Source organism: Fusarium falciforme, chromosome 9 (genome assembly GCF_026873545.1).
Source record: "Fusarium falciforme chromosome 9, complete sequence".
Taxonomy (NCBI): domain Eukaryota; kingdom Fungi; phylum Ascomycota; class Sordariomycetes; order Hypocreales; family Nectriaceae; genus Fusarium; species Fusarium falciforme.
In genome coordinates this window covers 1,070,110-1,085,785 of record NC_070552.1, presented here as the reverse complement: position 1 = coordinate 1,085,785, position 15,676 = coordinate 1,070,110, and the positions used below count along the sequence as shown (strand labels likewise).

Sequence of the window (15,676 nt, the reverse complement as noted above, 5' to 3'; positions counted from 1 at the left end):
GTTTTTCGGGGTTCTTGTCTCTGATTTTTTCTTACACTGATGTTAATTTCGTCCTGGCATGGAGGTAAGGTTAGTGACGGATGGTTCTTACAGGGTGCAAGGTTTTCCGGTGCATAATACATAGAGAATGAGTTTTGCCACAATGTAAGCTGAAAATGTTGATGCAAGTATGGAAATGTCTGATGTCTCTTGTGACTGTCTTGGTGGAGTGTTTACAACGACAAGGGAAGTTGACGTGAGGCGGTTGTCGGTGTGGAGTCTCTGGGGATCGACAATCAACACCATGGATTTCACCATATGCGCAATTGACAACCGACATGATGGGTCACCACATGGCCTATACATCCATTGGCACGCGAAGAAGCATCGAAGTTCAGATATAGCCTCTGTCATAGGTAGAAGGCCGATTACCGCCAGAAAAGAGACTGTCCGTGAGTCGACTCTACACATATAGGGTAAGGCTACCACAAGCAGACGGCGAAATACAATGTTTCGCCGATGGATTCATAATGGACCAAGCACCGAGAGCCATCAACAGGGGCCGGGAATGACAACTGCCGTCGACATCATACACTCATCAACCGGGGAACCATTCGGAGGTCACGATGCAAGGTACTGCAAGCTCCGGGGTGATGTCCGTGTATCCCCCGCCCATCACCGCCGCCTCCGCCGCCGAGCTGCATATCCTGCTCCGAGATTCGACTTCGCCGACGCGGGACTTCTGGAAGCGGCAACGCATCGCCCAGCAACCGACCACCATGCGCCGCCGGCAAATGCAGAGATTGACGCCATTGCATGACGGCATGGTGGCATTACCCGTCTCGGTCAAGGGTCAAAGGATGCTGCGGCGATTTTTTATAATGTGGGAACCTGCCTTGCAACGGGGCTCCCTTTCAGGGCTGGGCTCGTCTAAGCGCGTCCAGTCAGTCCCGGGAATTTGCTAGCGGGGAGTCACTGGGACGAGTCGAGGCAGGCCATTCGATGGAGGCTTCTAACTCGTTGCCTCGACGGGATCCTCAAGGTCGAACGACAGGTAACTTGGCCGCGGCCGAGAACGGGGGAGAAAAGTTTTTCTGCTCCCTTCGCCTTGTACCCGTACTTTTCCCTCCCACTCAGCCGCGTCGAGTTCATGTAGTTTCACCAAGAGTGACCTAGAGTTGCAAGGGTACCCTGATCCCGCCTTCTCTCTGACCGAGTGCGAATTGCGCTCTGATTCGGCAACGATGGCATCAATTCTGGATGACTCAGGTATCGGAACTCGGTAGAAGCTCTCTACACGTGGATTCTGAAGCTGGGTCCGGCCCGTCGCAGGTGGACGGCAGTGAATTGCCCGGGCCGATATCCAAAGTCGAGGTACATTTTATACATTGGATGGAAGAGCAACGTACGTAGCTGTGTCCACCAAGCCAGCGGAAGCGGGCGAGTCATCATAGCCTTTGCGCTTGGAGTAGAACGTTTGCCGCATCATAAATACAATTGGGCCCCTCCCTTTGTCTCTGACCAATTTCTCGCACCCCCAAAATAACCGCATTGCAATTCCCTCGTGGTTCCAACAACAGCAAGCGGCTTGTCTTTACCTTTCTCGTGCTTCTCGATAAAACCTCCTCCGAGTCCTCCGACCACCCCGCCGCCATCTGCCCCTCCATTCTACTCCAACAAAACAACCACACACCATCATGACGCCTGCTCCTCAAAATATTGCTGGCAGCCTCTCCGCTGCTGCTCAGCGCGAAGTCTCCCACAGCTGGGACCAGAACCTTTCCACCTCCCCAGTCGCTTCTTTCCACTCTCCTCCTCCTAGCTGGGCCGCGAACCTCCCCAGCCGTGGCGCCCCCAAGGTTCTCAAGCCTTTCAACTCCCAGGATATCAAGATCCTGCTTCTCGAGAACGTCAATGTCACTGGACAGGAAATCCTGAGGGCCCAGGGCTACCAGGTCGAGGCACTCAAGACCTCCTTGCCCGAGGACCAGCTCATTGAGAAGATTCGGTATGTTGATGCAATGCCCCGCCATTTCCAACTTTTTTTTTTCTGCTGCGACAACATTACCCCTCCATATTGTCACCGAGCTTCACATGCCCCTCGCTTTGAGCTCCCTCATAATCTCATTTACCCCGCCATTTGTGCTAATGTAACGATTGCGACAGTGAAGTCCAAGTCATCGGTATCCGTTCCAAGACGAAGCTCACCGAGAAGGTCCTCCGCGAGGCCAAGAACCTGCTCGTCATCGGCTGCTTCTGTATCGGTACCAACCAGGTCGACCTCGATTACGCTGCTCGCCATGGTATCGCCGTCTTCAACTCTCCCTTCGCCAACTCCCGCAGTGTCGCCGAGCTCGTCATTGCCGAAATCATCACCCTCGCTCGTCAGCTCGGTGATCGATCCAATGAGATGCACCGTGGAACCTGGAACAAGGTCAGCGCTAAGTGCTGGGAGATTCGTGGAAAGACTCTGGGTGCGTACTATAACATGAACCGTGAGCTTAGAGGTCAATGCTAACGGCCCGCAGGTATTGTTGGTTACGGTCACATTGGCTCTCAGCTGTCCGTCCTGGCTGAGGCCATGGGTATGAATGTCATCTACTACGATGTGGTGACCCTGATGGCTCTGGGAACCGCTAGCCAGGTCCCGACCCTCGAGAAGCTCCTCCAGGAGGCCGACTTTGTCAGTTTGCACGTCCCCGACCTGCCCGAGACCCGCAACATGATCTCGGGCCCCCAGTTCGAGCAAATGAAGACCGGCGCCTACCTCATCAATGCTAGCCGCGGCAGCGTTGTCGATATTCCCGCCCTCATCAAGGCTAGCCGCACCGGCAAGATCGCTGGCGCCGCCATCGATGTTTTCCCTCACGAGCCCGCCGCTAACGGCGACTATTTCACCAACGATCTCAACACCTGGGGCGAGGACTTGAGGAGCCTCAAGAACCTCATCCTGACCCCTCACATTGGTGGCAGCACTGAGGAGGCTCAGCGTGCCATTGGTATCGAGGGTAAGTTCACCTTGCAGAAGGCCTGATGAAACACAGCTAACTCTTTTAATAGTCAGCGAGGCTTTGGTGCGCTACATCAACCAGGGTATCACTCTGGGCAGCGTCAACGTTCCCGAGGTGCAGATGCGCTCTTTGACTTTGGACGAGTCCGACACCGCTCGTGTAAGTTTGCCTTTGTGTCACTTGGAAGTATCAGAATATTCTGACATGCATTGCAGGTTATTTTCATCCACCGAAACGTCCCCGGTGTGCTCCGAAAGGTCAACGAGATTCTTGGCGATCACAACGTCGACAAGCAGATCTCTGACAGCAGAGGCGATGTGGCTTACCTCATGGCCGATGTTAGCAGCGTCAAGTATGAGCAGATCAAGGATATCTTTGACAGCCTCGAGGCTCTCAGCTGTAAGTTCAGCGCAGAAAAACATAGCCAAGACGTTAAACTAATGCATGCACAGCTCGCATCATGACCCGTGTCCTGTATTAAATAATCAAGCAGAGGCCGCATGGTGGTTGTGAGGTTCAACCCTTACCCTTGAAACAAAAGAAACGCGATGAGACCAACGACGCACTGGTCATTAGGCATGGAGAAAGGGGAAATAAAGGGGGCGGCCCAGCCTTTCTGGCCCGTCTCCATCCCCAGAATCGTCACTGACGCATTGATGCATTGAATACTTGAATGAGGACCGAGCCATGAAATGCTCAACTCAGCTCACGACCTGGAGATCGTGGGCCGGTAGGAAACGCTGCGCAAGACGGAAGAGATGCACTCTGCCCTGTGGCGGACTGCATGTATCCGCCCAGGGAATAAAAGGGGGCTGTAGTTATTGTTTTTGCGGCTGGTGCTAGGGGCTGGTGATACAGGAATGAAGCCCCGAATCGCCTGGCTGGGCGAGTCGGTAGCACTGTACGGGGTATATGGGAAAAGACATGGATTTAGCGGCCTTGAATGGGGCAGAAGACTTCAACACAAGCTTAGAAATACCAAAATAGGACCAATCCGGATCAAAGTAAGACATGTTAAGGACCCATATCTTTTCTGTTGGCCTCTGTGAAAGTGGTTCTTGGCTCTGGAGATGTGATCCAATGGTGAACCAAGAAGGCTCTGGCTTACAAGATAAGCACGGCTCAAGCTGCTTGTTGGTGAGATGCAGACATGGTAGTTCTGCCTTGCTCAGGCAGACTGAGTTTCCTTGACGTCAGGGGCTAACTGAGTGTTGGGGATGCGATGCGAGATGCATTGCATAGGCGTGGATGGCTGCGGATAAGCCGGTGGATGACGGGCTTTTGGGGGCAGCAACTGAGGTGCCAGAGGATGGATGCGTGTCAGCCGGACCGGTCGAGAACCGGACGAACGCGACGGGCTTTCTCCGGGGGAGGGAAAGAAGGATGTTTGCGCTTTGCTGGGGGTTGGGAGCAACAACAACAAGTTGGTTGAGTTTCTTGGACCGTTTCTCCAGGAGGACGAGGGTGTTTCGGGTTATGAAGCCGTCTGTGGTACGTACTCGTGGAGATGGGATGGTTGTTGGCTGGGGTTGGAATTGTATCTGAAGCTGACTGGGGGTTTGATCATCTTTTCCCCGGTATTTTAGAATTGGCATCCCCCTTTAAGATGAGAAGTTCTTTCTGTAAGTGTCCTGCAATATCAGGCCGAGGCCCAAGTATTGATGAAGGACGGAGTACTGTATGCTGCTTGGCTGCAAGCCTCTCATCAAGGGCGGAATCAGGTCTGCAAGTGAAGCAGTAGGCGGGACAATGCCGTTCTAATTACGGAGTAGAGGTGTTTGATCGTCAAAGTTAAGGGGTTTGCAGCAAGACGGTTCAGCTCTGATCCCCAGTCACTCACTCAAGTCTCCTGCTCCTATTCCCCGTCGCTCCAGGGCTGTCTACTTGTTCTGGGCCGGAACATGACCAAGAAAGACGCTGTCGAAAGCTCACCGACTGTCAGTCCCCTTTCCCTCCACCGCCTCGCTATAGCACAGTGCCGACACCGCTTGCGCCGTTGATGATCGGAAAAATGCATTTGTCTCGCTTGTCCTCACCCCAGACCAAGAAGAGACCAGACAAAGCCAAAAGACGCGGACGGGTCGGCCCCTCATTGGCCCGCGGGACTGTCCTTAAGCCCCTAATCCACTGAACCTCCAGGAGCTTCCATGAACTGAAGGCTGGGAGGCCCTCCTAGTGCGGAAGGTACTCTGGAGGGGAAGCGTGCGTACCGCGTGGCTGTGAATGCTTGCGGTGGTACCTCCCTCAGAGCCCCTATGTACATCTGAGCCCTAACGCATGCTGCCCCGCCCCCCTGTTCCTCTCACTCTCCAGTGCCCCGTGCGCTGCAGCAGCCGCCCGGCCCTTTCAATCAGGAGCAAAACGCGTGCTGGCATCACTGCATCCGTAACTTTTGACTCTCCAAGGTCTCTGACTTTACCTTGCCTTGTGCGACTCATCTTGCTCGACCCCTTGTCGGCGAGCTTTCTGTGTGCTGCGTGGAAAGAAAAAAGGGACAAGAAGCTCCTGCTTTTTGCCGCCTCAGGGTCCTTTCCACTTCCGTTCTTCGAGTACGGAGGACCTCCGATACTCAGCTTCGACTTGCGCATAACCTTTTGAACGACGTTCGACGGCCCGTTCAACAGACCTGCAGCTTGCATCGATCGCAAGACGCCCTTCAGCCATCGTCGACACAGTCAACGATTGTATACCGCACCTTGGTTCCCCGGCTGGCCGCGCTGCCTTTCCTCAACGACCTTATTTGCGACTGAATGCCTCCCACCGCCGTCTAGTCTCGTCCACCCCTTAGAACCGCTGCTACCGCTCCGCTCTGATATAAGCGCCTTCAACTTCTCGGATTGTATACACCGGCCTTGCGCCCGGTCATACTGCCTCCATGGCATCGACCTACGAGGTTGGCACAAGGGCATGGCAGCCCGATGCCGCTGAGGGATGGGTAGCCTCAGAGCTTATCAACAAGACCATTGATGGCAACAAGGCCAAGCTCACCTTTCAGTTCGAGAATGGCGAGGTTCGTTTCTCAACATCCTACTTTAACATGATCCCTTCTGTCTCTCCACATGTCCTCTGCAAAGTCAGTAGCTGACCGCATCTTCGTCCCCGCAGACCAAGGACATCGAGGTCACTGTTGAGGCTCTCCAGAGCGGCAACCATCCCTCTCTGCCGCCTCTGATGAACCCTACCGTCCTCGAAGCCAGCGATGATCTTACAAATCTTTCCCATCTCAACGAGCCTGCTGGTAGGTTGGACCCCGAACCGGAATTTGCGCGGTGGGACTGGAAATGCTGATGCTGACATCTTGCTCCAGTCTTGCAAGCAATCAGGCTACGATACCTGCAGAAGGAAATCTACACCTACAGTGGTATCGTTCTAATTGCTACCAACCCCTTCGCACGGGTCGATTCTCTCTATGTTCCTGGCATGGTCCAAGTCTATGCTGGAAGACAGCGAGCTACCCAGGCACCTCACTTGTTCGCTATTGCCGAGGAAGCCTTCATGTAAGATCTGCCCCACCATCAAGCCTATTTGCACAGCGATTGACTCTGGATCTAGGGACATGATTCGGGACAAGAAGAACCAAACCATTGTCGTGTCCGGAGAGTCTGGTGCTGGAAAGACTGTCAGTGCCAAGTACATCATGCGTTATTTTGCTACCAGAGAGTCCCCCGACAACCCTGGCGCGCGCTCCAAACGAGGTGAAGCCATGAGCGAAACCGAGGAGCAGATTCTCGCGACCAACCCCATCATGGAAGCGTTCGGTAACGCCAAGACCACCCGAAACGACAACTCGTCTCGATTCGGAAAGTACATTGAGATCATGTTCGACGACAAGACAAATATTATCGGTGCTAAGATCAGAACTTATCTTCTCGAGCGTTCACGACTTGTGTTCCAGCCTCTCAAGGAGCGAAACTACCATATCTTCTACCAGCTTGTCGCTGGCGCCTCGGACAAGGAACGGGAAGAGCTCAACCTTCTGCCTATTGAGCAGTTTGAGTACTTGAACCAAGGAAACTGCCCGACCATCGACGGCGTGGATGATAAGGCAGAATTCGAAGCGACCAAGAAGTCTCTGTCAACTATTGGTGTCTCAGATGCTCAGCAAGCCGACATCTTCAAGCTCTTGGCCGGTCTGCTCCATCTTGGTAACGTCAAGATCACGGCATCGCGTAACGACAGTGTGCTCGCCCCGACTGAGCCCTCTCTGGAACGTGCTTGCGACATTCTCGGTGTCAAGGCGGAGGAGTTCGCTCGGTGGATCGTGAAGAAGCAGCTCGTCACCCGTGGTGAAAAGATCACATCGAACCTGAGCCAGGCTCAGGCTATCGTTGTTCGAGATTCCGTCGCCAAGTTCATCTACTCGAGTCTCTTTGACTGGCTGGTTGAAATCATCAACTACAGTCTGGCTGCCGAGGAGGTCCTGAACCGCGTGACCTCATTCATCGGCGTCCTGGATATCTACGGATTCGAGCACTTCGCCAAGAACTCGTTCGAGCAATTCTGTATCAACTACGCCAACGAGAAGCTCCAGCAGGAATTCAACCAGCACGTTTTCAAGCTCGAGCAAGAAGAATACCTCAGGGAGCAGATTGATTGGACCTTTATTGACTTTTCTGACAACCAGCCATGTATCGACCTGATCGAAGGCCGTATGGGTATTCTGTCCCTGCTTGATGAAGAATCTCGTCTCCCCATGGGTTCCGATGAGCAGTTTGTGACCAAGCTTCACCACAACTTCTCTACCGACAAGCACAAGTTCTACAAGAAGCCCAGATTCGGCAAGTCAGCCTTCACAGTCTGCCATTATGCCATTGACGTCACCTATGAGTCTGAGGGCTTCATCGAGAAGAACCGTGATACTGTCCCTGATGAGCACATGGCTGTCCTGCGTGCCTCGAGCAACGACTTCCTCAAGAAGGTTCTGGAGGCTGCCTCGGCAGTGCGAGAAAAGGATGTTGCCTCATCTTCCTCCAACGCCGTTAAGCCCGCCGGTGGTAGGAAGATCGGCGTTGCTGTCAACAGGAAACCCACACTTGGAGGTATCTTCCGATCGTCGCTGATCGAGCTTATGGGCACCATCAACAACACCGATGTCCACTACATCCGATGTATCAAGCCTAACGAGGCCAAGGAAGCCTGGAAGTTTGAGGGACCCATGGTTCTCAGCCAGCTCCGTGCTTGTGGTGTACTCGAGACCGTTCGCATTAGTTGTGCTGGTTATCCAACTCGATGGACCTACGAGGAGTTTGCTCTTCGATACTACATGCTGGTGCGCTCTGACCAATGGACCTCCGAGATTCGCGAAATGGCCGATGCCATCCTTAAGAAGGCGCTCGGAACCAGCACCAGCAAGGGGCTTGACAAGTACCAGCTTGGTCTCACCAAGATCTTTTTCCGAGCTGGTATGCTTGCCTTCCTCGAGAATCTCCGAACCAACCGTCTCAATGACTGTGCTATCATGATTCAGAAGAACTTGAGGGCCAAGTACTACCGACGCCGTTATCTTGAGGCCCGTGAGGCGGTTATCCGCACACAGTCTGCTATCAGGGCTTGGAAGGCCAGGAAACAGGCTATGGAGCTCCGCACCATCAAGGCTGCCATTACCATCCAGCGTGTCTGGCGTGGTCAGAAGCAGCGCAGGACCTTCCTGCGCATCAGGAGAGATATGGTGCTCTTCGAGTCAGCCGCCAAGGGATACCTTCGGAGAAAGAACATTATGGAGACACGCCTTGGTAATGCCGCGCTTGTGATCCAGAGATCATGGAGGTCACGAAGACAGCTGCGGGCTTGGAGACAATACCGCAAGAAGGTGGTGTTGATTCAGAGCTTGTGGCGTGGTAGGAAGGCCCGCAAGGATTACAAGAAGATTCGTGAGGAGGCTCGCGACCTTAAGCAGATTTCCTACAAGCTTGAAAATAAGGTCGTTGAGCTCACTCAGTCTCTGGGCTCGATGAAGGAGAAGAACAAGAGCCTGGCATCCCAGGTGGAGAACTACGAGGGACAGATCAAGTCATGGAAGAACCGCCACAACGCTCTGGAAGCCCGAACGAAGGAGCTTCAGACAGAAGCGAACCAAGCTGGTATTGCCGTCGCCAGACTGCAAGCAATGGAGGATGAGATGAAGAAGCTCCAGGTTGCCTTTGATGAGTCAACGGCGAATATCAAGAGAATGCAAGAGGAGGAACGGGAGCTGAGGGAGTCTCTGCGCACAACAAACTCGGAACTGGAGACAGCAAGGAGGACAAGCACGCAGCACGAGAAGGACAACATGAGCCTCAGACAGGAGCTCGAGGCTCTCCGAGACGCTCTAGAGATGGCTCGGAGGAACGCTCCCATCAACGGAGAGCTCGCCAATGGAACAGTACCTGCACTTCCGGCAGCCTCTGGGCTTATCAACCTTGTCTCCTCCAAGAAGCCCAAGCGCCGCAGCGCTGGCGCGGAACCACGGGAGCTTGATCGCTTTAGCGGTACTTATAACCCTCGGCCGGTCTCCATGGCGGTTACTAGCACGGCACATCGTCAGAATCTTTCTGGCTCGACCTTCCTTCCTGGCGTCGATAATATCGAAATGGAGCTCGAGGGCCTTCTCGCGGACGAGGATGGCCTCAACGAGGAGGTAACAATGGGCTTGATCAAGAACCTCAAGATCCCCTCTCCCAACACCACCCCTCCACCTTCGGACAAGGAGGTGCTCTTCCCTTCATACCTCATCAACCTGGTGACATCAGAGATGTGGAACAACGGTTTCGTCAAGGAGTCGGAACGTTTCCTCGCCAACGTGATGCAGTCTATCCAGCAGGAGGTGATGCAGCACGATGGCGACGAGGCCATCAACCCTGGTGCCTTCTGGCTGTCCAATGTGCACGAGATGTTGTCGTTCGTGTTCCTTGCCGAGGATTGGTATGAGGCCCAGAAGTCGGACAATTATGAGTACGACCGACTCCTGGAGATCGTCAAGCACGACCTCGAGAGTCTGGAGTTCAACATCTACCACACTTGGATGAAGGTGTTGAAGAAGAAGCTGCACAAGATGATCATCCCGGCTATCATCGAGTCCCAGTCTTTGCCTGGTTTCGTTACCAACGAGAGCAGTCGATTCCTGGGCAAGCTCCTCCAGTCTAACTCAACACCAGCGTACAGCATGGACAACCTCCTGAGCCTGCTGAACAGCGTCTTCCGCGCGATGAAGGCGTACTACCTGGAAGACTCCATCATCACCCAGACCATCACTGAGCTCCTGCGGTTGGTGGGTGTGACGGCTTTCAACGACCTCCTCATGCGACGAAATTTCCTCTCATGGAAGCGTGGCCTCCAGATCAACTACAACATCACGCGCATTGAGGAATGGTGTAAGAGCCACGATATGCCCGAAGGCACGCTTCAGCTGGAGCATCTGATGGTGAGTATCATTCTTGATGTTGTGCAGAGTAACGTGCTGACAAACGAATAGCAAGCAACCAAGCTTCTTCAGCTCAAGAAGGCCACATTGAATGATATCGAAATCATTCAGGATATTTGCTGGATGTAAGTAGCAGAACCCAGTCGTCGTCGCAGAGTCTTGGTACTAACTCTTCGTAGGCTCTCACCAAACCAGATCCAGAAGCTCCTCAACCAGTACCTGGTTGCTGATTACGAGCAGCCGATCAATGGAGAGATCATGAAGGCTGTGGCTTCGCGGGTAACTGAGAAGAGCGACGTGCTGCTCCTCCAGGCCGTGGACATGGACGACAGTGGTCCTTACGAGATCGCTGAACCCCGAGTCATTACGGCGCTTGAGACTTATACTCCTTCTTGTAAGTTCCCGATATGATTTGAAAAGAGAAACGACGATAACTAACTCAATATGCAGGGCTCCAAACTCCTCGCCTCAAGAGGCTGGCTGAAATTGTGTCAGCACAAGCTATCGCTCAGCAGGAGAAGTTTGACTACGCTGAGGGCGACGAGTATGACGCACCGGACGAACTGGCTGGCGTTGATGAGGTGGAGGTAGAACAGTAGAGGATAATGAAGCTGGGTTAGGCATTTCGAAGGCACATAAGGGATAGAAGCCGCATTTTCAGGGTGTTCGATGTCGAATTTTCTAATGGCGGCGTGTAGCCGTAGGGGATCTGGAGGGACTGGAGCACTCGGGCATCTGTCTCCCATATCTTGACGGCGTCATGTATTCAGAGTGTGAGATCAGTGACCTCCTTCCGCAAGTCGGCAGGGGCCTGGACTTGGCTCTATCTATTGTAAGATGAGATACGGCTGTATTGGAGAGCGCGAGAGACGAGAGTACGAAGCGATCGATCTTGTAGTTGTTTTCTGTTCAACTATTGTTCCTGATCCTGAGTGACTTGAATCTGGAGTTGAGGATTGATATTCATCTAACAGAGCCGCACGACTCGATACGTGCATGATAAAATTCCGCCTATATGCATTCAGCAGAATGCCCAATCTTGAAGGCCAATCAATCTCTGCAACCACAGAATGAGATGAAACCTGAGCTACAAATACAATAATCACCATGCGAACTTCACCAAATATTATCGTCACGGGGACGCCCGGCGTTGGAAAGACGACTCACTGCGAGAGTCTGGCAGAAAGGACTGGTCTTCGTCACCTTTCTGTCAACCAAGTGGTCAAGGACAAGGAGTGCCATGAGGGATGGAGTGACGAGTATCACAGCTGGATTGTTGATGAGGATAAGGTGAGACATGGAGGACACTCCTGGGGGATTTTGAGGAGAGGCAAATTAAAGATCAAGGCTAATGCTGGAGTGCCATAGCTGCTGGATGCTATCGAGGATGATGTCAAGGCCGGTGGTTGCATCATCGACTGGCACGCCTGTGATCTTTTCCCCAAGAGCTGGATCGATCTGGTCGTGGTACTTCGAGTCGACTCTTCGACGCTCTATGATCGTCTCAAGGCGAGGTATGCGATTTAGCACAACCTCTTACTCTTAGGCTTTTACTATGATCATGAAGACCTGGGAGATGCAAGCATCACTTGGCTAACACGGATCCTCTCTACAGAAACTACCCCGAGTCTAAGCTTCAGGAGAACCTCGACTCTGAGATTATGGAGGTGCTGCTACAGGAAGCGCACGAGGCTTTTGATGAGGAGATTGTCATTGAGTTGACGAGCAACACTGCGGATGAGATGGAGACCAACGTCGATCGCATCGAGGCCTGGACGAAGCAGTGGAAGAAGGACAACAGCGAGCAATGACATCAAACTACGGATTAAAACTACTGCTGAGGATTAAATGGGCAGCCTGGGAGGCTAAAAGATGTTTTTGCACTGGGAAAAAGAGGATGGATCTTGAGGGGGGATTCGGTTGGTGAAAATAGATTTTTAGATGCAAGCCCCGGAACAGGTGATGAATTGACACTAATGGTGTTTTTGCTGCTAAAGGTGCTCTCCGATTACTGGACAAGTGCATATCTTTTCACGACCAGTGGGACCTACTAACTGTTTCGCAGCCCAAGTATCTCGAGACTCCTTCTAGGATCTACACATAATTTGTCTCGAGATTTTAAAACTGTTAAAATGGCTGCACACAAGGTCAACTTCATCACTGGCAATGCCAACAAGCTGCGCGAGGTCAAGGCCATCCTCGAGCCCGAGATTGAGGTCACCAGCAAGTCTATCGATCTTGAGGAGGTGCAGGGCACACTTGAGGAGGTTACAGAGTCTAAGTGCCGCAGGGCTGCTGAGCTGGTATGAGTTTTATTGATATTATTTGCAATGTTCAACTGGTCTAACTGGAGTGTAGGTGAAGGGTCCTGTGTTGGTCGAGGATACGGCGCTGTGCTACACGGCGCTGGGCGGTCTTCCAGGAGCGTACATGTATGTTGTGTAGCGGCTTATTGGAGCTGCTTCTAAAGACAACGCCATGCTGATATATAGGTGAAGTAAGTGGTTCTTGACTACCATCGGTCACCAGGGCTTGAACAATCTCCTGGCTGCTTATACCGACAAGTCTGCCGAGGCTGTGTGCACGTTTGGCTACTGTGCCGGGCCAGGCGAGAAGGTCATTCTCTTCCAGGGCCGCTGCCCCGTATGGAACCTCCTGTATCCTATGCTTCTTCTTCTTACTGACAGTACCCATAGGGCAAGATTGTGCCTGCTCGAGGACCCAATGACTTTGGTGAGGCGTTCTATAGAGCGAGGCAATAATTCTAAGCTGACTTTCAACAGGATGGGACCCTGTCTTTGAGTATGAAGGCCAAACGTACGTTCCAAACCAAATGCGACGAAAAAAATTGATTGCTTGCTTTGTTCGCTAACATCCCCAGGTTCGCCGAAATGGACAAGGTTGAAAAGAACAAGATCTCCCACCGAAGCCGCGCGCTGGCCAAGCTGCAGGCCTGGTTCAAGGAGCAGCAGTAAACGGGCCTGATCATGGAAAAAGCACGAGACTACGGGATGGTGGCATAGTCTGTCAGACTAGAGGTGTTTTCGCAATTAGATGAGCAACACGATTTCCATGCAAAAAAGGGGGGATATAGACAGCTTACTATAGCACTTCGAACTGGTTGTACTTGCGGAAGTAGTGCCCTCCGCGGCGATATGGGTGCAGTGACTCGTCGATTGAGGATGCCTTGTGCTGAACGGTTCTGCCAATGAGGCTTCGGATCTTGGATGAGTCGCGGAAGCTGGGGTCGAAGACGAGGAGGTTCATGTGGCCGTCCATTTGCTTCTCAATGCCGACGATCGTCAAAGAGTGTCCTATATTCACTACTTAGTGCTCGTCTTGTGTATGTGATGTAGATTGTTCTTACCGGGATGTTGCAGGTAGATTGGCGGGAGGTCTGTGACGCGGATCCTGTCTTCTATGTTTTTGATGCCGCCCTGGAAGTAGCCCTCAACGGCCTCGAAGAGGCGTGATTTGGACCGTCCTCGCTCCTTGTCCTTGAATGCTTGAACAGAGCAACTGAAGTTCGAGTTAGTCATAGTTCCCAACCAGTTCCCGACTTGTCTTACGTGATGTCCAGGCTTAGAAAGACAGCTTGTGCCTATTTCCTACAAGTCAACTCAGTCCACCTACAATGGGTTGAAATGGAATACCTCTGGCGTGCCGATGTACTTTCGGGTTCCCTTCACACCTCCCGTCTCCACGCGACCTTGGGAATTGATGCCCATGTCCCAAGCGTTCTCGATGAGATCTTGGATCTGGAAGACAGAGGGAAAGGTTTGAGCGAAGCGCTCCGAACCTGGTGCCTTGGCACCAATCATGTGCGAGATGAGCATCTGGATGTTTCTGTAACCACAGAAGCCACCTGTATGCCCGCGTTAGACTGCCTTTGCTGATAAAGGTGGGTTCCCGGGAATATGCTTACCCTCTCGTCGTAGCTTGGAAACATGCTGTACTTCAGGGTGGCACAAGTATGCATATTGAGTTTCAGGGCTCTGCTCGAGGAGCTGTTTGAGAACTGGCAAGACGTCTAATTGGGTGTAAGGGACTGAGAAGGAGTTTAGTAGGAATGGCGCTTACCATCGTTGACAACTTGACCCTGATCCTGCAGGAGGTCTACGAGCCAGGATGGCATCCGTTTCTCGTGTGCAAACCGGCCAAGCTCGGATTTCTGTCCAGTTAGTCTCAGCTACTGCACACTCATAAAGACTAGGAGACCGCATACCCCTAACCGGTTGGACTTTCGACTTGACTCTCCCTCCTCTACTGGCTGAGGAGCCTCAGACCGACTTGAGGAGCGCTTCGTGCTTCCATCAACGGCAGACCTCTTTGTCTTGTGCCGTGTCCGACTGCTCGACCCGCGATCACGCCCGGAACTGGTGCTGCTGGTCCCCGAGAATAGATCCTTCCACGCCTGTATGGCACTGACCTTTTTCTCACTCCGGTGCTTACGCGAGTTGTCCTTGGAGGAGGACCTCGGCCTTCTCGGTTCGTGCTTCCTAGAGCCGCCGCCGCCGCCATCGGGCTTGGGGGGCACGGTAGGCGGTTCCGGCGTTGGCTCCTGGGCCTCGAGCTCGTGAAGCCCTAGATGGTACGCTAGTTCATCCGTCGAGACGAGCTCACCGCAGCCATCCTGTGGACAGGGGACGGGATCCTCGCCGGCGGACTGATCGTCAGGGTGCTGAGTGTCAATGTGCTAGGGGTAGGTGCGTTCTTAGTCCTCGGGCTTTTGCTTAGGGGCGGTGAAGAAAGCAATAATATTCAGGGGTGTGAAGGGGAAGAGGCATGCGTACCAGAAGGAGCTCATATTCGCCTCTTTCGGGCTTGAAGCCGCAGAAGGGGCAGTCGGTGGCAGGGTCGGGATTGGGCATCAGGCTGAGGTTTGAGGGTATTGGTGAGATGGGTGTGATGAGCCAGGGGCGGGTATCACTTGTAAGGACATGGGAAGGAAAGAAAGAAAGGAAAAAAGGACAAATCTAATCTGGCTATTCTCCGACTGGAGAGTGAGTCTCTTGCTTTGTGTCTGTGTTCTTTTTTTTGTAAGGGGCCGTGATAAAGGATGGAGGACAAAGGGCTGATGCGCGGTGAGATGTAAATTGAGGCTGTGATGCCTGCACACGTACCACCTGTACGTAGGGTCTCAGTGGCCAGAGTACACTCTGCCCAAAGTTTAGGCGTCAAGGTACTTTGGATAGGTACCTTGTGACAGCACAAGCAATAGAAGACAACTCCATGGCAGCAATACAAATTTCTATATCCGGATTTTACGGCGACACAGCAAATCCCG

The 15,676-nt window shown here is 52.9% G+C and overlaps 5 protein-coding genes across 5 annotated transcripts; 4 read left to right on the top strand and 1 right to left on the bottom strand.

Moving 5' to 3' along the window:
- Positions 1–1,676: 1,676 nt before the first annotated feature.
- NCS54_01120800 (Phosphoglycerate dehydrogenase) lies at positions 1,677–3,471 on the top strand (the record flags this gene model as incomplete). Its single annotated transcript, XM_053156490.1, has 6 exons — positions 1,677–1,987; positions 2,146–2,453; positions 2,508–2,987; positions 3,040–3,149; positions 3,206–3,389; positions 3,443–3,471. The coding sequence occupies 6 exons, from the start codon at positions 1,677–1,679 to the stop codon at positions 3,469–3,471; spliced, it is 1,422 nt and encodes a 473-aa protein (XP_053012465.1).
- A 2,394-nt stretch (positions 3,472–5,865) lies between these two features.
- Positions 5,866–10,988, top strand: NCS54_01120700 (Hypothetical protein; the record flags this gene model as incomplete). The annotated part of the gene is made up of 7 exons (XM_053156489.1): positions 5,866–6,000; positions 6,096–6,228; positions 6,298–6,487; positions 6,543–10,389; positions 10,441–10,514; positions 10,569–10,783; positions 10,840–10,988. The coding sequence occupies 7 exons, from the start codon at positions 5,866–5,868 to the stop codon at positions 10,986–10,988; spliced, it is 4,743 nt and encodes a 1,580-aa protein (XP_053012464.1).
- A 508-nt stretch (positions 10,989–11,496) lies between these two features.
- Positions 11,497–12,200, top strand: NCS54_01120600 (Adenylate kinase isoenzyme 6-like protein; the record flags this gene model as incomplete). The annotated part of the gene is made up of 3 exons (XM_053156488.1): positions 11,497–11,679; positions 11,758–11,903; positions 12,005–12,200. The coding sequence occupies 3 exons, from the start codon at positions 11,497–11,499 to the stop codon at positions 12,198–12,200; spliced, it is 525 nt and encodes a 174-aa protein (XP_053012463.1).
- A 279-nt stretch (positions 12,201–12,479) lies between these two features.
- NCS54_01120500 (Inosine triphosphate pyrophosphatase) lies at positions 12,480–13,364 on the top strand (the record flags this gene model as incomplete). Its single annotated transcript, XM_053156487.1, has 6 exons — positions 12,480–12,692; positions 12,748–12,821; positions 12,888–13,032; positions 13,086–13,122; positions 13,173–13,206; positions 13,271–13,364. The coding sequence occupies exons 1-6, from the start codon at positions 12,522–12,524 to the stop codon at positions 13,362–13,364; spliced, it is 555 nt and encodes a 184-aa protein (XP_053012462.1). The 5' UTR covers positions 12,480–12,521.
- Positions 13,365–13,393: 29 nt separating this feature from the next.
- On the bottom strand, positions 13,394–15,260 carry NCS54_01120400 (Hypothetical protein; the record flags this gene model as incomplete). The annotated part of the gene is made up of 9 exons (XM_053156486.1): positions 13,394–13,421; positions 13,493–13,703; positions 13,757–13,908; positions 13,959–13,990; positions 14,043–14,254; positions 14,315–14,419; positions 14,470–14,560; positions 14,615–15,085; positions 15,183–15,260. 9 exons carry the CDS (start codon positions 15,258–15,260, stop codon positions 13,394–13,396), a joined length of 1,380 nt encoding a protein of 459 aa, XP_053012461.1.
- Between the last annotated feature and the right edge of the window lie 416 nt (positions 15,261–15,676).